Source organism: Typopeltis vanoorti, chromosome 6 (assembly GCF_054136105.1).
Source record: "Typopeltis vanoorti isolate ZY-2024b chromosome 6, IOZ_Tvanoo_1.0, whole genome shotgun sequence".
Taxonomy (NCBI): Eukaryota; Metazoa; Arthropoda; class Arachnida; order Uropygi; family Thelyphonidae; genus Typopeltis; species Typopeltis vanoorti.
This window is the reverse complement of record NC_143554.1, coordinates 122,654,910-122,678,913: the sequence shown is the minus strand read 5'-3', so window position 1 is coordinate 122,678,913 and position 24,004 is coordinate 122,654,910. Positions and strand designations below refer to the sequence as shown.

Below are 24,004 nucleotides of genomic sequence, written 5' to 3'. Positions count from 1 at the left end.
AAGATCAAGGTAGTCTGTATCCGGTTCTCAAATCTAGTAATACTGAATACTTTCTTCGCAAGTTCGTATTGTAGGATGAAAGTGCTTGTTTCAAAACCGTAGTGCTGTCATTTTTTAAAAGTAATAGGCCCACAGATTTAAATTTTAATATGAATAAGAGACAAGGGACTTTGTTTAATTTTAGTGTTAATCTCTTATTGAAGGTGTTTGTGATGCAACAGATAGTGATTCACTCACCAGCCTGGAAAGCAATCTCCAGGATGTACAAAAGGAAGGGAAAACCAGCACACAGGGAAAAAAGTCTGCATTCAATCTTAAGTACTTATAATAATATTATAAATTTTTTGGTGATCAGAGTGGGATATGTCAATGAAAATCAGCACAAATTAATTTAATGATGTTGGCCTGAGGAAACTACAATATGCTACAAGATTTATTAGTCCAGTGATTGACAACTGATTTAAATGTAATTTTTATATTTGTCACACCATATACATAAGTGTACTAATACTCTTTATGATTATGCCATAATTAATTACTAATACATAACAAAATAACCAGAGTGTTCCATGAAAATTTCAGGATTTGTGAAGTGTTCCATTGTAGGAAAAATCTGGGAAATGCTAATCTATATGGATCACATTATGAAAGAAAATGCCATCAGGCATGGTATCAGAATTGGAGATGTCAAATTTAGCTCCTTGCTTTATGCAGATAATGTTGTAGTCCTAAACACATCTAGTGCAAGTCTTCAGGATAACAGCAGTAACAAATTTGGCATGAAAATCATCAATTAAAAGACCAAAACTATGAAAAAAAAGGCAGGAATGTATAAAATTTCAGGTGCATTCTGAATGGAGAACTCATAGAACAAATTCATTACTTATTTTTTCATGGTATTAACAACACCACAAACACTTTTATCAACAAGGATGTTTTATTAACGCTAATATTTTGCTGATTTTCAAATCAGCATCATCAGAGCACAACACACATGTAAACGCGACAGTGAGTGAAACAATATAATTGCAGAAAGACAAAAGATCTAAAGTCCTATTTTTGGCGCCCTCTAACGAAAAAAAAAAAAAAAAAGCAGCAGTTATCAAGGAGTTTTTCTTAGGATAACCGTCTCCCAAATTTTTGGCATATTAATGCAACCATATTTGTTAAGGTCGGGAGAATTCTTCAAAGCCATTGCTGACTCAAAAAATAGTCTTTCAGATCTATAACGACTCCTAAATAGCACATTCGTTTTTCTCCATCTAATCCTGTGTGAAGGGGTGTCCAAAGCGTGGTCTGCCAGTCCCGACTTGCCATAGTAATAGTAGCGAATGCATCTTTCATGTTCTTCCAGGCGGATGTTCACTGATCTTCCTGTATGCCCATAATAGGCCAAGTCACAGTCACATGGAACTTCATACACTCCTGGGTGTGCTAAAGGGTGAAGTTTATCCTTTGGTGAGCGGATCAGAGTTGCCAGCTTGACATGAGGCTTGAAGGTGGTGCGAAGGCCATGTTTCACCAATACTTTGGCTATCTTTTCCGATGTACCTCTGATATAGGGAATAGAAATGGTCATGTTGTATTCTTGTGTATTAGGGGGGGCAAAGTAATGGGCCTATGTAGTATTTTTTATTAATTAAAATTTATTATTTTAATTAATAAAAAAATTAATATATTATTAAAAATACTACATAGGCCCATTACTTTGCCCCCCCCCCCTAATACACAAGAATACAACATGACCATTTCTATTCCCTATATCAGAGGTACATCGGAAAAGATAGCCAAAGTATTGGTGAAACATGGCCTTCGCACCACCTTCAAGCCTCATGTCAAGCTGGCAACTCTGATCCGCTCACCAAAGGATAAACTTCACCCTTTAGCACACCCAGGAGTGTATGAAGTTCCATGTGACTGTGACTTGGCCTATCATGGGCAAACAGGAAGATCAGTGAACATCCACCTGGAAGAACATGAAAGATACATTCGCTACTATTACTATGGCAAGTTGGGACTGGCAGACCACGCTTTGGACACTCCTTCACACAGGATTAGATGGAGAAAAACGAATGTGCTATTTAGGAGTCGTTATAGATCTGAAAGACTATTTTTTGAGTCAGCAATGGCTTTGAAGAATTCTCCCAACCTGAACAAATATGGTTGCATTAATTTGCCAAAAATTTGGGAGAAGGTTATCCTAAGAAAAACTCCTGGATAACTGCTGCTGCTTTTTTTTTTTTTTTTTTTCCCATTAGAGGGCGCCAAAAATAGGACTTTAGATCTTTTGTCTTTCTGCAATTATATTGTTTCACTCACTGTCGCGTTTACATGTGTGATGTGCTCTGATGATGCTGATTTGAAAATCAGCGAAATATTAGCGTTAATAAAACATCCTTGTTGATAAAAGTGTTTGTGGTGTTGTTAATACCGTGAAAAAATAAGTAATGAATAACCAGCAACGCCTAAGCTTATCAGTTAGATCATAGAACAAATAAAACATTTCAGCTATTTTAGTCACAATTTTTAGTGAAGATGGCAAATTAAATCTACAATATCCTACAAGATTTCATTAGTCCAGTGATTGACAACTGATTTAAATGTACTTTTATATTTGTCAACATGTCACACCGTATACATAAGTTGCAATAGATTTCACGGTAGGATATGAACACAGATGGATAAGAAAATAACTATTTATTAACTTAGAAGCTAATATTTCACTGGTATTATATCCAGCATCTTCAGAGCACACAACACAAAGTTTGTTACAAAAGCAAGACAACCACAATCCGGTTTAACAGTGGGGCTAGTATAAGTAATTGCAGGCGTGCAACACAAGACTAAAGTCCTAATATGGCGCCATCTAGGTTAAAAAAAAATATATATATATATATATATATATATTCAAAGTTTTGAAATAGTAGTCCAAATGATAGTCTTAGAAAGTTTTAAAAAATAAAATAAAATAAAAGTAATAAATATTAATTTGGTCTTAGATGACTGTCTCCCAAATCTTTGGTAGATTTATACAGCCATACTTGTTAAGGTTTGGAGTATGTTTTAAGGCTGCTGTTGATTCCAGGAACAACTTCTCTGACTTGTAGAAGCTTCTGTGCATTATTTTTGTTTCTTTCCAATTGATCCTGTGTGCAGGGGTATCCAAAGCATGGTATGCTAGACCCGACTTGCCATAGTGAAAGTGTCGGATATATTTTTTGTGTTCACTGAGGCAGATGTCCACAGTTCTTCCTGTCTGTCCATAGTAGGCTTGATGGCAAGAACAGGGCACTTCATAGACTCCTGGATGTGATAAAGGAGTGCATTTGTCCTTAGGTGAACAGGGGAGAGTTGCTAATTTTACATAAGGTTTGAATACTGTGCGTAGTTGGTGTTTGTTAAGCACCCTAGATATCTTTTCAGATGTGCCTACGCACAGTATTCAAACCTTATGTAAAATTAGCAACTCTCATCTGTTCACCTAAGGACAAATGCACTCCTTTATCACATCCAGGAGTCTATGAAGTGCCCTGTTCTTGCCATCAAGCCTACTATGGACAGACAGGAAGAACTGTGGACATCTGCCTCAGTGAACACAAAAAATATATCCGACACTTTCACTATGGCAAGTCAGGTCTGGCAGACCATGCTTTGGATATCCCTGCACACCGGATCAATTGGAAAGAAACAAAAGTAATGCACAGAAGCTTCTACAAGTCAGAGAGGTTGTTCCTGGAATCAACAGAAGCCTTAAAACATACTCCAAACCTTAACAAGTATGGCTGTATAAATCTACCAAAGATTTGGGAGACAGTCATCCTAAGACCAAATTAATATTTATTATTTTTATTTTATTTTATTTTTTAAAACTTTCTAAGATTATCATTTGGGCTACTATTTCAAAACTTTGAATATATATATATATATATATTTTTTTTAACCTAGATGGCGCCATATTAGGACTTTAGTCTTGTGTTGCACGCTGCAATTACTTATACTAGCCCCACTGTTACACCAGATTGTGGTTGTCTTGCTTTTGTAACAAACTTTGTGTTGTGTGCTCTGAAGATGCTGGATATAATACCAGCAAAATATTAGCTTCTAAGTTAATAAATAGTTATTTTCTTATCCATCTGTGTTCATATCATACCGTGAAATCTATTACAACATGTCTGATGAACACATAAGCCTATCCACGCGTATACATATACATAAGTGTACTTACGTATATGGTGGGTAGCCAACTGAATAAATTTATATGGAATAAGAGAGAAATTAGCCAAAACACCAAACAAGCAGTATACAAACCAATGTTCACACCAATTTTAAGTTATGGATCTGAGAGTTGGTGTTAGAAATAAATCACTTGATGAAAGTCTATAGACCACAAATATGAGGGTTCTAAGAAAAATTAGTGGAGTTAACCGATGGCATGAATGGCAGAATCATATTAAAAATGAAGATATTAGAAAAGATCTTGAGATTGTTAGCATTTCAATGGGTCAGCAGAGCTAATCTAAGTTGGTATGGCCACTTAAATAGAATGGGCAAAGAAAGGTTAGCAAAACAGTGTTTGATGCCATGATGGCAAGAGAGAGAGAGACTCGGGGGAAGACCAAGGTCTAGATGGATTGATTTTCTGTTAAAGTGCCTTAGAAGCAGAGAATGTTAGATATGACAATATCAGAGTGCTCACAAGTAACAGATCGATTTCGAGGAAAATTGTTGACAGGAGATTAATAATAATGTATACTTAGCCATGTAGTGCTGTCATTGTAACCTGAACACCCCTTGAGGGTACATATCAAGAAATTGATGATGATGATATATATATAAAGTAAAGCACTTCAGCTGTTTTTAAATGAAATTTTTAGTAAGACAGCAAAAAATCATTATTTCTTGATATGTTTCCTTAAAGGCTATAAATGATACTATGATAGCACTACATAATTTAGCTCACATTATTACTAGCTTTCTATAAACATATCACTAGTTAATTAATAATTTAATATGAAATTAACTGGTATTATCTTACTGTCAGGTTCATCCCATGTAGTAATTACAGTGGCCTGCCTGTAAAACCAATATGCCATTGTACCCTTCGATGGAGAAAATACTGGCTCCTCTCTGAAGGGTATCACCAACTCACCAACACTGAATGTGAAAAGAAGAAAGGTGAAGTACCTAGGCAATAGGGATGAGTCATTTACTACCTGGATGATCCAGCTGACATTTGCAACAGAGAAAGTACAAGTTTAAGGCAGTTAACCCCCCCTCCCCCCCACACCAATGTGGCAGAGATGCCTTTGTGGAAACAGGCCATAATGTGGGAAGGTAAAGTTGACTTGCTGGGAGAAGCTGTATATAGCAAATTACCAATTAGTGGTCCAAATCACAAATATGGTCAATTACACACTTTGTCAATATTCAAACAAGTAGGGCAACCAGGTTAAATTTAATGTTACAACACTAACAACAAAAGCATATTGATTAGAAGAATTTGTCAAAGATGAATCAATAGGAATAATTTGTTGCACTAACAGCAACTTCTTAAACATTGCTTTTCGCTTTTGTGTAGAAGACTTGAGAATATTCATAATCACTTAGTGATTAAAAAAAAAAGTCAAAGATCTAAGAGAAACATATCATAACCTTTAGAAGGTATTATAAATAAGTTAAGGTTCTTAAGGACATATATGTACTTATGCATATTAGCTGTTGAATGAATTTTTATATCAACTCAAATAATAAAGGAATAAGTTAATAACAATGATGAAACATACCCAAATTTAATACTAATTCCTCCTCCTGTTCCTGTCACCCAGCCTAGAGTGTAGAACTGTCTGAGTAATTCAGGAATAAGATTTCGTGGATGTTCCTGAATTACAAATAGAAATCATAATCAAATAAGCAATCTGAATTCCTAATACAAACAAATTTATCAATTATTTAAAATTTTGAACAACCGATATTTATAGATACTTCACTGAATTTAGACTTTACATAGAAAAACAATTAATGAAGATAGGAATTAATGTCATTTCAAAACGAATTAACTCAAGTGAAGCATGTCTGACAAAAGATGATATAGTTAATGAGGAGTAGAATGCAAGGGATACAGTATTTTCAGAGAGGATAAAGAGCCCAGGAGGATGTGAGGGAAGGATACTATTGATGATAGCAGATGGACTGCAGCTAAAAGAGTAAAAGTTCAGCAAGGTTAAGAGTGGTGCATCTGATGCACTCCATCTGGTATGAAATAGAGACTGACACACAAAATATATAGTTGGTCTCAGCTATAGGCTTGGGGGGGGGGGGGTTGCAAAGAAGGATGTGGTGGTATTCACTGGCAATTAAGAACAATAAGTGGAGAATGAGGAATTAGGGGGACTTCAACTATTCGCATGGAGAGAAGATGAAAGAAATAAGAAACGTCTCACTGACCATGTTAATTCTGACAGTAATGTTTTCCCACTAGTTCAGGACACAAGAGTATACAGAGGATTTGAAATAGGAAGTGATCACCATTTAGTATTGAGCAGGATAATATTCAACTTCATATTCAAAAGAAGGGCATGTAAGAAAGTTTGAAACAAATCAAAATTGAAGAGCTATCAGATGTGAACTGTAGACTCAAATATACAAACATTATTCAAGAAAAATTGAAAGAGTTTGAAAACAAGAACCAAACATCAGAGATTCAGGGGAAAACTCTACAGAAAACTTTGAATGATTCAGCCAGAGAGGCAAGTGGAGAGGTAATCTGCAAGGAGAGAAAAATCAGAACTCCATGGTGGACTCAGGAAGTTAAAGAGGCAGTCAAGGAAAAGAAGAAATCATATCGAATGTTCCTGGCAAGTAAGTCAGCTTGAGTTTTTAGGAAAGACAGAGAAAAATGTAAGAAAGCAAAGCACTGTCTAAAATTAGCTAAAAAGTCATGGGAAAACTTTAGTAGGAACATAGAAAATAAATATCAGGAGGTGGTAAAATATTCTGCAGGCTATTGAGAAAGTTCAGAAATGGAGGAAAGAGTACTGTAAAAGGAATTAGATATGATAAATGGAACAAGAAAACCGAAGAGAAAGATATTCTTGATGTATGGGTAATTACTTTGAAAGATTGCTAAGTGAAACAAGCAGTGACAGCGGCCTGGTCAGAGGATCAAATTCCAGATTACTGGAGAAGAGCACTCATAGCACCCATCTATAAAAAGGGAAATAAAACAATGTGAGAATTACAGAGGAATTTCTCTACTGAGTCTTGAGAAAAAAAAAAAAAATACGAAAAATTGTGAAGGAGAAGCTTGGAGAAGAACAAGATGGGTTCAGGCCAAACAGAGGTTGTGATGATCAGATTTTCACTTTAAGACAAATAGCTGAGAAATCATGGGAATATAACAAGGATCTACATTTAAGTTTTGTGATCTGGAAAAGGCATATAAAGCCAACAGGAAAAACTGTTCAAAATGCTCCAGTTATATGGTGTAAATGAGATATTATATCAAATAATATATATGAGGGAGTGCTGAAAAGTTGTGATAATCACCATGAAGGAATTTAGATAGAACCATGTAACTTACACATTACTCGACATATTCCCCACGAAATGTTATACACTTGTTACAACATGTTGCATCATTTGCAATCCTCTGAGAAAAAAGTCTTTTCCTTGTTACACAAACCAGTCCTCAGCTGCAGATATGACTTCATCTTCTGTGGTAAATTTTGTTCCTTTCAAGTGTTTCTTTCAATTTGGGAATAGGGGAATAGTCAGATGGGGCCAGGTCTGGCGAATAGGTGGGTGAGGCAGACATTGAAAGCCAAGTTGTGTATTGTCTGTTGGGTTTCATGAGCAGTGTACGCAGGTGTGTTCTGCTGCAAAAGCAACACATTTTTACTTCAGTACATCCTTCAATTCCTTCAGAGCTGTTGAATAAACTGCTGCTATAACAGTTTCACCTTTTTTGAGGTACTTGGTAAGGATTATACTACCCATATCTTCCCTGCTGACTTTTGGGTTTGGAACCTCTTTGGCCATGGAGAATTCCTGAACTAGGGGAAATTTATTGTCTCAGGATGCCCAGTTTTAAATTTGGCCACCCATCTGGCAACTGCTGGGGGCACAATCCCCTGAAATCTCACATGAAGTTTGGTGAATTCACTTTTCTTGCAGCATGAAAAACTTGATGGCCTGCACCTCTGTCTTCGAATTTCTTCAAAACCTCTGACATGTCTTCTTATAAATCCTAAAAGAAAAAGAACAAATTATTATAAGTTGATGAACCATGGGTAAAAGGGTTTTAATTATTATTATTTAGGCCTCCATGGAGTCAAAAGACTCATCACGGGAAGTCCTTCCTAGGAAACACGAAGTCTATCATACCACTCCTTAAACTCATTGACCGTTCTCGCTCTCACCATTCTATCAGGCAATGCATTCCACGGTTCAACCCCCCCATGCAAAGAAACCACTTCTCACCCTCTTGCTCACAGTTTCCTTTCATAACTTCCAGAGATGGTCCCTCGTCATCACTACTTCCCACTGTTCAACCAAGTGAAAGAACTCCCCAGTGTCAACCCTGTAACCACCTCTCAACAGTTTAAAGTCTCAATCATATCACCTTTCCTTCTTCTATCCACCAAACTCTGCAGTCCACATTCCCTCAGTCGATTTTCATAACTAACACTGTACAGTCCTGAAACCATCTTTGTAACCTTTCCACAGTTAATTTATCCCCCTTCAAATCCTGGGGACCAAATCTGAGAACAATAGTCTAAGTATGGTCTGATCAGTAATCAGTAAATACCTTCGTTCCAGGTATTTATCGGAACTTTTCAGCCCCCCCCCCCATCATAGTCGTTATACGAGTTGTAAATCAACAGTTAGAATTGAAGGAGGTTCAGGAAGATGGTTTGATGTTAAGTCAGGTGTGCAACACGGGTGTATATAGATAATCTCCACTGTTATTCATCATTTATACGGATCACATTATGAAGAAAAGTGGTGTTAAACCTGATATCAAAATTGGAGATATTAATATCAACTCTTTTCTTTATGCAGTTGATGTTGTACTCCTAAATAAATCATGGACAAGTCTGCAGTATTCCCTGACCAAACTGAATAATTGCTGTTATAAATTTGGTATGAAAATTGACATTAAAAAGACAAAGACTTTGATAATAGGCAGAAACAATGAAAACATCAACTGCATCCTGAATGGAGAACCTATTGAACAAATAAACCATTTCAGCTTTTTAGGCACAATTTTTAGTGAAGATGGCAAATTAAATCTGGAAATAGACAACAGAATAAGCAAAGCTGGTATGGTGGGTAGCCAGCTGAATAAATTTATATGGAATAAGAGAGAGATTAGCCAAAACACCAAAGAAGCAGTATACAAGCCAGTGTTCAAACTGATTTTAATTTTAGATATTTGAGAGCTGGGTTAGAAATAAAACTCTTGATCAAAACTGGAGACCATAGATGAGAGTCTTGAAAAAGACTAGGGGGGGACTGAACAGATGGCATCAATGGCAGTATCATATTAAAAATGAGGATATTAGGAAATAACTTAACACATGGTTAGCATTCAGGAATGTGTTAGAAGAACTAATCTTAGGTGATATAATCACTTAAACAGAATGTGAGATAACCCAGAGGAAGAGACCAACATGTAGGTGAATTGACACAGTAAAAAATGCTTTAGAAGACAGAAATATAAAATGTTGACAGATAACAGGTTAATCTGGAAGAAAATTGACGATAGGAAGTTAGTAATGATATAACTTTTCATGTAGTACTATAATAAGATCCTCTACACCCCTGAGGATATATGTCAGGAATTTGATGATGATGACTTCAACTATGAGAATACAGACTTATCTAAGGCAGTATGTGATGAAAGACCCCAGGGGTAAGCACTGCTGGATCTAGTGATTGCATCAGAGGATTTTTCTCTATCCAAGATAACACCCAACTGACAACTGTTGCAGCAATCAAGTAGTCTTAACCTGGGAAGTGGCCAGATGTGAAGTTTACAGTTAAGGGACATATATGAAATTACAGAGCTGGGAATAACTCAAGAGACTGCTTGCAGCAGTGCCTTGGCATAAGAAACAGGAGATGGATGTTCATAGTTAGTGCATGTGAAACAGTAAAATGGATATTTTGAAGAAAGCATTAATACTGCAGTAGCAGTACCTTAATGATATAGGAAATGATTTGAGGGGAAATATTCAGTTCTTTGCCACAAATGCAAAACTAGGTTGAGCAACAGTTCATAAAGATGACATAAGATCTTGAAGATGATTTAAACAGACTGACAATGTGGTCATAGGAAAACGACTATTGGTTTAATGTGGCAAAGTGTAAGGCTATGCATTTTGGGATGAAAAAGAGCTATCAACTGTGTACTACATTAATGGAATCGGGCTGCAGGAAATTGAAGAGGCTAGGGATTTGGAAGATACTGGTGAACCGAGTTAAAGTCAGAGAGTATATTGTAAAAGTAGCTAATAAGTGGCTAAAGCTCATAGGGTTACTGGTTATTGCAAAATATACTGATAAATAAAGATAAGGAGGTGATTATACCTGTTTATAAAAGAAGTGGTGATGATCCAGAGGAAAGTGATCAAGATGGCAAGATGGTGGCAGATCTATGGAACTGTGGGTTGCAGAAATTGGTTCATAGGTAGAAAAGGGAAGTATGATAGACACTGCTTGAAAAGAAGGCAAGGCCTGGTGTGGCACATCACTGACCATCGAAATGACCATACGGCATCTGTGGATGTCCAGTGAACATATAGAGAGGAAAGAAGTCAACAGACACCCCCATGAGCAAGGTGCAGCATGTCGCGTAATAAGTCATGTATTTATGGCTAGTATAAATTGGTGGAATATGATGCTCCTAAGTCACTGCAATTGTGTCTGGGTAAAATGGATGCGAGAATGAAATTGATGGAATCTTAAAGAAGCCTATCTGTTTGGCAAATTGTTGACAAATTGGGCCATCCTAGGTCAACAATCAGTGATACCATACTGAGATGGAAGTGCAGGGAGTCAACTGCAAGTGTTACCTGCAGTGGACGATCCACCGAACCGAACATGACTTCATTCAACCGCCATTTGTTGGCCGACAAATGGCAGTTGAATGAAGAGCTCTAGGCATCGACTGGAACATGAATCTGCACAAAAACATTTAGAACTAAGGATCACAACATGGATTTCCATGGTAGGACTGCAATATGCAAGCCCCACACTACTCCAACCAACATGCAGCATCATCTTCAGTGGTGTAAAGAGCATGTGAAGTGGAATGTGCAACCTCGGTAAGCTGGATTACAGAATGATAAATCATGGAGCCTACACCTTCTATGGAGCAGACGGATGGGTGTGGCAGATGAATGGTGAAATTCTCTTACCAGAGTGCATAACCCCAACTATGAAATTCAGAGGTGGTGGTGTGATGGTATGGCCTCAGACCTCTGTTTGTGGCACCACAAACACTGAACTCTGAGAGGTATCTGAACATTCTGGAAAATGCAATGCATCCTACATTGTGGAGTTTCTATGAAACTGACCACTGTCTCTTTCAGCAAGACAATGCCCTGCACCGTGTCATAAGGCTGATGCTGCTGTAACTGTGTGGTTTGTGGACATGAATGTCACCACACTTGACTGGATGCCACAGAGCCCTGATCTCAACACAATGGAACATCTGTGGGATGAACAGGAGTGTCAGATGAGGTCAAGGGATATTTGCCCCTACAACAGTCCAGGACTTCATTACATGCCTACAGGAAGAATAGTCCAAAATTCCAATTGATTGCTATTGTATACTTGTGGAAAGTATCCCCCCCCCATAGGATTGCTGCAGTCATTACAACAAAAGGAGGTCATATATTTTATTAAGTTGGGCACCACAGCTGTTTGTTTCTCACACTGTAGTGTCCGTTGACATCTTTCCAAGCAGTGTATGTTATTTAAAGATTTTTATAGGCGTGAAGAGAAAAATGAGAACTGACTGACTGAATGGTTCAACAAACAAAAGTGTGGTTAGCAAATATGGACTAGATTTTTCACTTAGAAAGTGGTGAATGAGTAGAATGGGTTGGCAGAGACAACTGCGATTGTTTCGAGTTCAAAGTAAAGTATGACAACATAAAATCAGAATTAAATGAAGCATTAAAAGAAATAAAAGATGGAAAATAACTAGGAAAAGATAACATCCAATAGAACTTAATAAATATACAGGAAATAAAGATTTCTTACAATAACAAGTCAAAAATATAACAATGGTAAAATACCCAGTAACTGGAACATTGCAACTACCCTGGTGTACAAACACTGTTTCTGAAGATTACAACTGTAAATTCCGATGAATCAGCTGGTGGCAATTTGTATAACTGGTGATTTCAAGTAGAAAGTGAGTACATGTACAAATTTTCGAATTGTGCACAAAGGGGCCACGTGGCAGCACTCAACACAATAAAAGGCAAAAGGCTGCACTTTGTTTGAAGGAAGCACTTTTACTGAAGGAATAAAGTTGCAAACTTACGTCTTGCAACGTCTCAAAGACATCACCTAGATCAGCATTCTTCAACCTTTTTTCACCTGCAGACCGGGGAAAATAGGAGAAATATTTTGTGGACCGGCTGACAGCTAAGACAGAAACATAAACCGATGTAGATAGTATTTTATTAATTAAATCCGATGTTATAAAATTATGATTTTTAGCTAGTGCGACATCTGCTGCTGCTTAGAGGTTAGAAAATTTGATATACATAACTGGAGTATTGTTTCTGAGAGACGGAGAAATTTTTGGCGGACCGCCAGGAAATTTCCGTGGACCGGCGCCAGTCCACAGGTTGAAGAACAAGGACCTAGATGATTTATTATTATTAAAAGATACCTCCAGGGAGTCAGTGACTCATCAACAGAGGCCATATACTATACACACCAGCTATAATACTTATTCTTGAATTCATTCACACTGCTTGCACATACCACATCCAATGGCATCCATTCCAATAATGCACCACCCTATGACAGAAACCTTTGTATTCTTTGTACTCTCTCTCTCTATAAATGTGAACGTTCGTTTCAGCATTGCAATTATCTTTCGAGTTGTATTTACAATCTTTGCCACATGGCCCCTGAACTTCAACTTCCTATCTATTAACACTCCAAGTTCCCTATCCTCATCAGTTTCTTCTAGCCTAATCCCACCAATATAATACGACATTGGATATCTAATCATGCCAAAATGAATGACTTCACATTTACTGACACTGAACTGACACCCATTTTCCCATGCCCACAATTCCAGCCTGTTCAAATCATTCTACAGGTACTGCATATCAGCAGCATTCCTGATTACCCTACTTATTTTTGCATCATCAGCAAATAGTATGTATGTTTCCTTATTGGAAAGCTTAAAACAAAGCTGCAGAATTACTGCTATTGTGAGAGAGTTTGGAATCTCATGTAGCACTGTATCCAGGCTCTAGGCAGCATTTCAAACCAATGGAATGTGTTCCAGATGTTTGCTAAGAGGTTGCCCTCACTCTAACATAGAGCATGAAGACAGATTTTTGGTTATAACAGCGAAAATTAATCGATGCACCACAGCAGATCAGCTTGTCCATTCAAGCACAGGTATGCAGATATCTCGATAAACTGTGGCAAGATGTCTGTGAAAAGTAGACCAATATGCCTGTAACCTGCGTCCCTTTATCCACAGCTCATCGTAAAGCACATTTTCAATATTGTTATATCCATAAAAATTGAATAAGACACCAAATGAGCTACTGTACTCTTTTACAAATGAGAGTTGTTTTAATCTTTCCTTCGATTTTAGACAGCACTTAATCTGGTGTGAAAGTTAACTGCTTACCATCACAAGAATGTTCTTGAAAGAGATAGATATAATGGTGATGGGGTGAAGGTGTGGGCAGGCATCATGCTTAATGGATGTACCATGCTACAAGCATTGGAAAAAGGAGCTATGAGTGGTGAATGATATTGCAACGAAGATTTTCAACATTCTGTTTGATTGTTCCATGATGTTGTAGGATTCATTTTTATGGATGACAATGCCACATTGCATCACGAGCAATGGAGATACTTCTGGAGACCAAGGATATTAATCGAATTGAATGGCCAGCACACTCCCAGATCTCAACCCCATAGAACATGTTTGGGATGCACTGCAGCTCGAAATTCCCCTCTAGAAAACAAACAAGGCCTTATTCTAGCTCTGAAGGAGGAGTGGGCCAGTTTGCCTCAGGAACTCCTGAATTACTTGGTAATGCATGGTTAAGCATAGTACGGCATTGTGAGAGCTGCATCACAATTTAGAGTGAACATATTCCATACTGAAATGTCTCATATTCCATAATGAAATGTCTCTCTGCATAGTTTTCTGTAAGCACTGTACATTAATTCTTTAACTACATCCTTAGGAAATTTGTAACTTTTGCCAAAAATGTACTGCAATTTAATTTGTACAAAATTTATAACACATTTTTTGTGTAATATAATTTATTACTATGCTGGCAATAAATGTATGTTCACATTTGGCTGTAGCCATGAAAATTTTTTCATATACAGATAAAATGTAGTTTGTCCTTAGCTTTTGGACATCAGTGCATAATTCCTATTTTTTTTAAAAAGGAAATAAGAATAGATGTGAAAAGAACAGAGGCATAAGTTTATTAAACACAGGTTTTAAAATATATGCCAAAATAATGAAACAGAATCAATCCTATTCTTGAAAAAAATTCATAAATGAAGAATAAATTGGCTTTAGAAAAGGAAGATTCTACATGGATTCTCTATTCACTCTCAAAATACAAACGAAGAAAAGAACAGAATTCAACTTAGAAATGTATCTAGCATTTTTTATTTATTTATTTTTATGAAAATAGCTTTTGACAAGATGTATATAAACTCTTGGTATACCTAAAAAACCAGTTACCTACAAATTTATTAAAATCACTCTACAGCCTATATCAGAAAATAGTAAAAAGCATAAAAAGAGCCAAGAGCAAAACCAAACCATTTGACAGAACAACTGGACTAAGAAAACCATATTCCCTAACTTCAGTATAATAATATTGGGGAAAAAAAAATTAAAAAAAAATAAATAAATATATATATATATATATATATATATATGATGATTCATTGACTCGGTTGAAATACATAAAGGACCTAGGACCTAGGATTTTTAATTAAAATTATATAATTTAATTATATAAATTAGGACCTTTTAATTTTAATGTGTGTGTGTGTGTGTGTGTGTGTGTGTATACAGGGTGTTCGGGATAAATTTGACATATTTATAATTAATTATATTTTTCCGTAAGTTACATGTATTAACACACACTTCTCTTCATTTAAAAGTTTGGACCCTTCTTCATTCATATACAAGATGTCAGAAAGGATGGATAGCTGGAACCCACCTGAATCATGGAAGAGAATAACTTGTATCATGATGATTCGTGCCCGCCATCAAAATAAGGATATTACGACTGCTGCCCAATGCTCCCTGAATACAGTAAAAACAATCAGGCATGAACTAGAGACTTGCAATGGTGACTACGAGGATGTAGCAAGAAGAAAGATCCTTAGCAGACGATCTGATTGCGTTCGTACAGCAGAATTCCTCGCAAATCTGCAGGAACAGGTGTTGAAGAACCCTGGCATTGGAATTCGGGCTTTGTTCGTGGAGTTGCTAACTGTAGTCAAGCCCTGGATAACAAGGGTAGCCAATGGTAGGCCGTATGTATGGCAGCAGGATTCGGCCCCTTGCCACACCTCTGGGAAAAGTCAAAAATGGTTGTCTGAAAATTTCTACGACTTCACCAGTCCAAATGTTTGGCCTCCAAACTCCCCAGACCTTAACCCCATGGATTATTTTGTATGCGGCGCAGTTGAAAAAGACACCAATCGCACTTCCAGTAATACAAAAGCCCAGTTAATGGATAAAATTAAAACAGTTTTTGCGGCCCTTCCCAGGGAGACTGTAGCATCAGCTTGTTCGAGGTTCCGAAGCAGAATTGAAGCTGTGATCGATGCTAATGGTGGTTATTTTGAGTAAATCTTGTTGATAGTATTGTAATTAACTCTGCCTGTAATGTTTTTTTGTCAATTCATTAAATTTAATAGATACAAAGAAGATTTTCTTTTTCCTTACGAAACTGTCAAATTTATCCCGAACACCCTGTATATATATATATACAGTAGAATCCGCTTATTGTGATCACGGATAATATTGTCAATTGGCTATTGTTATCAAAATCAGTCAGTCCCAAAACACACCACTTAAAATGAATTTAAAATAATCCGTCTATCCCACCGTGGGCATGGATGTTTGTGATTGTCTGTGGAAGTGGTTGTCGGCTTCAGTTGGTGTTGGTGTAGTTGAGGTCAGTTGGTGGAGTAAGTGGTGGAGACAGAGAGTTGTAAAGTAGGTGCACTCCCACAATGAATCTTTGAACTCCCTGGAGGGTGTCAAATAATAATAATATAATCAAAGTTCTGGTTATTGTTATCAAAATCCTTGAATGTTTAGCCTTTTGCATCTTAGAATTCTAAGAAATAAGGGTTAATCAGGAGAAAATTTGACAAAGAACATCTGTCAAAACCTGACTTTTTTTGTTAATCATATTCTTCTTGTAAATCTTATATCTTCTAGGCAAATGCAGGTGTGTAATCTTAATCTTTTTATTTTTAACCTTCCGTAAAACTTAAATCTTCAAGGCAAATGCGAGGGGGGTATAAATACAGTCTAATTGTGATTTTTCAAGTTTATTTTCGTGCTCTCTTTCATTAAGTGAATTTGACTTAAAGTGCTCTTTAAAACAGCCCTTAGCATTATGGCAGAAGCATTAAAAAACGTAAAGATTTATCTTTTCAAGAAAAGCAAAGAATTTTGGAGTGCTATGATAAGTTGCCAAAAATGAGTCAGCGTACTGCAGCTGTACATTTAAAAATTTCACAACCACTCTTGTGTAAGATCTTGAAAAACAGATCAAACGCTGTAACTTCAGCTCTTACTAATGAGAACATGGATGGGAAGAGAGTCCAATCTGGTAAGGATACTTAAGTTGAATCAGCATTAAAAATTGTTTAGTAATGTTCGTGAAAAGAATGCTTCAATTAATGGCCCTTTGATAAGTCAAAAAGCAGACCTTGCAAAAATAACGGGCAAAGAAAATTTCTCTGCAACTGATGGATGGTTTAACAGGTGGAAAAAGCAAGAGAATATTGTGTACAAGTGTACTCATGGTGAAGACCGAGTGGCTAAAAAACTATTGCTGAATATTCTCCCGAGGATATTTACGACAAAACAGGACACTATTTTCGTTCAATGCCTGAGAATACTTATTTGTTTAAAAATGAAAGTACTAAAGGATTTAAATCTTCAAAAGAGCCAGTGACAGTTCTTTGTTGTGCTAATATGAAAGGTGAGAAACAAGAGCCTCTAGTGATTGGAAAAAAAGTAAAAATCCTCAGTGTTTTAAAGGTGTCAAAAGTTTTCCTGTTGACTACTGTTCTAGTGCAAATGCTTGGATGACTAATGACATTTTCTACAATTGGTTAGTTAAGTGGGATCTTAAATTAAAATGAAAAATTGTCTTGTTAGTTTGTGTGTGCACTGCACAGACACAAACAATTTATCATTGAAGAACATCAAGGTAATTTTCTTGCCTTTGAATACTACATCCTTCATTCAACCATGTGACCAAGGCACCAAAGCTTTAATATGCTTACTGAAAATAAGAGCCAACAGGCTTCACTTCGGCAAAGCAAAATTATTCAAATTAAATGGATATTGAATACCACATTATTTCTTATATTAATAAGAAACTCAAAGATAGAAAATCTGATCTACGAGTTTCATGCCGAATATAGAAAACTATATAAAGTTCGGCGAGTTCAAGCATAAGCCAACAACTAGTAGTGCAATGCTAGGGCAACTCGTAGTAAAGGTGGCACAAGCTCCGATCACTCTTCTTAGTATTTCCTCATAATGTAAAACACAGGTCCCAGGAGATGTATTACTATTCTACATTATGAGAGAAGGTCACTACCCAGACCGGTTTCGACCTTTTTTGAGGTCTCATCAGTGAGTAGGTAGATCTAGATGTAATATTAAGGTTACAACAGTCAAAGCTTATTTCTTTACTGTACGAAATGCCAAAAGGTGCACAAATACAATTACTGAAAATAAGAGCCAACAGGCATTATGAGAAAATACTAAGAACTGTGATTGGATCTTGCTCCACCTTTACTACGAGCTGCCCTAGCATTGCACTACCAGGTGTTGGCTTACGCTTGGACTTGCCGAACTTTATATAGTTTTCTATATTCGGCATGAAACTCTTAGACCAGATTTTCTATCTTTGAGTTATGAAACGGCAAAGAAATGTGATATTCAATATACACTTAATTTGAAGCTTTAATAAGCTTAAAGAACTTCCCTACGATAATAAGCTTATTATCGTAGGGAAGTTCGTGCAAGAATTATAGCTGAATTTGATTATATAAAAGACCGATTTGATGAAAGTGCAATTGCAAAAAAAAAAGATTTTCCTTCTTGATGCATTGCATTTGGTAGCAATGCCATGCAAGCAAGTCTCAGAGAAGACTATTGAAAACTGCTTCCAAAAAGGTGGAATTTTAAGACAAACTCTGAAACTCCTTCTTCTGAAGAATTTGAATAGCTTACAAATGAAATTTTTGATAAAATCCCAGATGGTGTGTCAAAAGAAGAATTTGAAAATTGGTTGGATATTGATAACAATGCTGAAGTGGTGGCTACAATAACAGTGTCGGAAATATGTCAAGCTGCTTCCGATGAGAACTTTAAACTAATAGAAGCAAGTGAACCTAATACAAGTATAGAAGAACAAATTTTAGAAGCTCCTCCAACCAATGCCCAGATGCAAGAAGCTCTACGAACATACAGTAACAAACTTCAAAAGGCACTATGAGTATCAGCAATTTATTCATGAACTACTATATTCAAAGACACGAGAGACAACACTAGATAAGTTTTTAAAACAAATTTTATGTTTTGTTTATTAAATGATGTAATTTTTTATATCCTTTGCTTAATGTTATCAGCTGCTTATTGTTATCGAAAAATGACTGTCCCAAAGTGATCACAATAAGCGGCATCTACTGTATATATACATAGTTGAACCTTGAACAAAAGCGATGGTTAAGGGCATCAACTTCCCTGCATTGTTTGAAAATTCGTGTATAACTTTTGACTCCCCGCAAAAAACTTAACTACTAATAGCGTACTGTTGACCGGAAGTCTTACCGATAACATAAACAGTCAATTAACACATAATTGTTTGTTATATGTATTATATCCCCAGGGGCGCACGGGAACACAATCCCGGGGTACCAGAACTGAAGATACTGAGTCATGGCGGTATAACCATTACATCTGGTTGGAAGGAAATGTCCAACCCGCCAAGCTGCATGGAAGGCAACGGAGAACTGCCATGTATACTTTGTCTTTCTCCAAGTAACAATGAACAAGTCAAGATGGAAGAATGAATTATGCACAAGAACAGATGGTACCCCTGGGTCTGATCTCATGCAATATGTTACCAGGAAGGGTTGTAGATCTGTGTTGGAGTCCCAGGAGGATAAGACCTCAAATGATGCTGTAGGATCAAAGCTTCCTGGAAGTTCTGGAGCTGATGTAAGGGCACAACATAAGAAGATGAACCTCAAGGAAAATGCAAATATGGGCACCTGGAATGTTAACTCAATGTATCAAGCAGGGAAGATGGCCAACGTGATCAGAGAAATGAAAAGAATGAAGATATCAATTCTTGGAATTCTCAGAGGTTAGATGGAAAAGGAAAGGAGATATAAGAACAGACGATGGATTTAGATTTATATACTTAGGAGGAGAACATTAAAGGGGTGTTGGAATAATGTTGGATAAAAGGATAGCCGATATGGTGGAGGGATATTGGCAGAGATCTAAAAGAGTGATTGCTTTGAAAATAAAGGCCAAACCTAGAAATATCCTTATAATTCAAGTATACTTGCCTACAAGAGATAATACAGACACGAACTGATAGTGACTAACACCTGGTTTCAATAACACAAAAGAAGACTATATACTTGGAGAGCACCTGGACAGAGAGGTGAAGAAATGAGAAATCAGATTGATTACATTCTAATTATTTCAAGATATAGAAATGTAATAAAGCTAGCAAAACTTATCCTGAAGCAGACTGCAACAGTGACTATAACCTGCTCACAATTAAATTAAAAATTAGATTAAAACAAATAAATAAAGAAATTGCAACTAGAAAAATAAGAATTGATGGACTAAAAAGAAAGGATATCAGAGAGAAATATCAAGCTGAACTAGAAAATAAGATCAGCAATATTGATACTGATAGACCTCTAGAAGTAATTTGGACTGATTTAAGAGAAAATCAAGGAATGTGCTAAACGTCTTGAGGTGGAGAGGAAGGAAGGAAAGAAGCCCTGCATTACTGAGGAAGTGATAGAAAAAATGAGCGAAAGAAGAAAATGGAAGAATAAGAACAACAACAAAGCCCAAGTCAGATATAAAGAGATCAATAAACAAGTAAAAATTCTGGCTAAAAAGGCAAAGGGAGACTGGCTCAATCAGGCCTGCAAGGAAATAGAGGAAAATGATACAGTAAAGAATATGAGAAAGGTCCATGAAAGCTTGAACTTGATTCAGGGAAGAAAGACAAAAAGCGGTGCTTTGAAGGATGAAAGAAGAAAAATTTTGTCGGAAAAAAAATGAAAAAATGATAAGGTGGAATAAGTATGTAACAGAACTTTATGGATATGAAGATAATCTGGAATGTGATCACATAGAAAATGATACACTAGAAATTAAGGAACGGGAAACAGAAGCAGCCATTAAAAGAATAAAGGATAGGAAAGTTCTGTGAGTGGATGATATTCAAGGAACTGCAGAAGGAATTGGGAAAGAAATAAAACTTCTAACCATTATCTTTAATAGAAGTCCAGAGGTGCATAAAATACCTAAAGACTTTGAAAGATCAATTTTTATTCCAATTCCCAAGACTAAAGGAACAATGAATTGCAATAAGCACAGAACTATCAGCTTGATAAGCCACATTGCAAAAGTCCTAATCAACATAATATATAGAAGAATGGAACAAATGATAGAGAGAGAATTAATGAAACACAGTTTAGTTTCAGGAGAAACAGGGGAACCAGGGAAGCTATCACAACAATACGGATATTTGGGGGAAAGAACGACCGAGTACAATAATGATTTATATCTATGCTTTGTGGATTACGAAAAAACATTTGATAATGTTAATCACTCTGTTTTATTTGATATTTTGCATAAAATAGGAATAGATTAAAAAATTATAAGAATGTTGTTCAGAATATATAAAACTCAAGAAGCCAGAGTTAGATTTGAAGGAGATCCCCATAAGAAAGGGTGTGAGACAAGGGTGTGGGATATCCCCACTTCTTTTTAATGTCTATAGTGAATGGATGATGAGGGAGGCCTTGGAAGATCTGAAGGATGGAATAAAGATAAATGCACATCTGATAAATAATATAAGATATGCAGATGATACTGAAAGATGGAATAAAGATAAATGCTCATCTGATAAATAATATAAGATATGCAGATGATATTGTACTCATTAACCAGTGTATTCTTCCTATACTGACATATGGCTGTGAAACATGGACACTGAATGCAAAGGAAATTCAAAAATTAAGAACAACACAATTTAGTATGGAAAGAAGTATGCTTGGTATCACAAGATTGGATCACGAAAGGAATACACGGATAAGAAATCAAACCAAAGTCTCTGACATCATAGGAAGAGTACATCTGAAGTGGCAATGGGCTGGGCATATTGCTTGAAGACGAAATCAGCGATGGATCAAAAGAAGTACTGGATTGGATTCTACGAGAGGAAAAATGACCACGACGCCGACCTAAATCACGGTGGATTGATGATATCAACAGATTTGCAGGAGAGCCGTGGACAGAGAGTTTGGAGAAATCTTGGAAAGGCCTTCATGCAGCAGTGGATCGACAATGGCTGATGATGATGATTGTACTCATGAGTGAAACAGAGGAAGGCTTGCAAAGAATTTTGAATAGACTGAATGGGGTTGGAAATGAGAGATATAAAATGAAATAAATGTTCAGAAGACAAAAGTGAAGAAGATTTCAAAGAAAAGAAATGATGGGATAGAAATCACTTTGAACAGACAAAGAATAGAGAAGGTAAAAAGTTTTGAATACCTTTGGAGTTGGATAACAGATGACAATAGATCTAATTACAAAATTAAGAACAGAATTAAAAAAGCAAAAGCAGCATTATTCCAAATATACCACATATTAGGAAACAGAAATCTGAACAAATAGTTGAAGGTAAGAATCCTCAAGACAATGATCTTGAGCATGGGGATGTATGGATGTGAGTCCTGGATGATCAATGAGATGAGTGACTGATTGAATGCATTCAAAATGTGATGCTTGAGAAAAATGGATCGTATCAGCTGGATTGAAAGATTGAGCAACTAAGAGGTTTTTACAAGTTTCAAGGTGAAAAGAGACTATATGGCTAGTATCCAAAGAAGAAAAGTAGCGTTTGCGGGACATTTGATGAGAGATTCATATGGAGAGCTCCCCAGAATAGTGTTGCAGGGGATGGTGGAGGGAAGGAGAGGAGGATGACCCCCGACTGCAATGGAAAGACAACATCAAAGACTGGATGGGTAAACGTCTTACAGAAACATGGAAGCGGACTGTTCATCAGTTGCAACCCTCTTAAAAGAGGAGGCCACAGGATTAGATTAGATTAGATGTATTATATACTGTATTCTTACAATAAAGCAAGCTAGAGAAAAGAAATGTTATTAAAGAAAATCATAAGGAAGTGAAGATACGTTTACAGTACTGTATTTATCGATATCATAAGTTAACATCGTCTGTTATTGTCTTAATAGATACAAAACACTATAGATGTTATACGTATTACTAACAATAGACATCAAAAATGAAAATATAATGTGAAAAAGAAATTCATATTTATTTACAGGTATAACGATGCATGCATTGATAACAAAGAAGCAGTAATCGCTAGTGCAATCGATACGATTGTTTCACAGTAGCCAATACACTAATGAATGAATCGTTATACAATTATTTTAGGCTAATTAATTTAATTTAAGTCTTCCATGATACTGTAAGAGAAATTACAAAGTAATTCTCAGCAAAAGCAGTAACAATGATAAACAACAAGATGACTGAAACCGGGAATATTGAATATATAAGAAAAATCTGGTCAAACCATTTTAAGACTATCACACCAAGGAAACAAAACTACAATGCCAACAATAGAAGAAAATAACGATCACCCAAAAATTTTACATGAAGAAGTTAGATACGCAATAAAACAAGTGAAAAACAATAAAGCACCAGGCATTGATACTATCCCTACTGAACTGTGGTCATATGGAGGCAGCATATCAATAGAATATTTAACAACCCTATTCAATAAAATACTACAAACAGGAGAGATCCCAGATGACTGGAGAACTAGAGAGATCATCCCAATATACAGGAAAGGAGACAAAAGACTGCAGAAATTACAGACCAATCAATTTACTCCCTCACACCTATAAAATATTCATAAGAATTATACAAAATAGATTAAAAAAAAACAAGTGTTCTCTGCTAGGTTGGCAGCAAAACGACCCAGAGGAAGACCAAGATATAGGTGGATTGATACGGTACAAAGTGCTTTAGACGATAGAAATATAAGATCTGATAATGTTGGAGTGTTGACAAGTAACAGGCTGATTTGGAGGAAAATTGTAGATAGGAAATTAATAATGATGTAATTTTTTTCATGTAGTACTATCATATCCTGTACACCCCTTGAGGATACATGGCAGGAATTTGATGATGATGATGATTAAAAAA

General features: G+C 36.3%; 1 protein-coding gene across 2 annotated transcripts in view; it reads right to left on the bottom strand.

The window, feature by feature from the left end:
* The window catches only part of LOC150105887 (uncharacterized), a 201,920-nt gene that overhangs the window by 115,321 nt on the left and 62,595 nt on the right, over window positions 1-24,004 (bottom strand). For both annotated transcript variants that reach the window (XM_090393655.1, XM_090393654.1), the window contains exon 3: window positions 5,784-5,878. In XM_090393655.1, coding sequence (XP_090249781.1) covers window positions 5,784-5,878 — 95 coding nt within the window. The remainder of the gene's footprint in view (window positions 1-5,783; window positions 5,879-24,004) is intronic.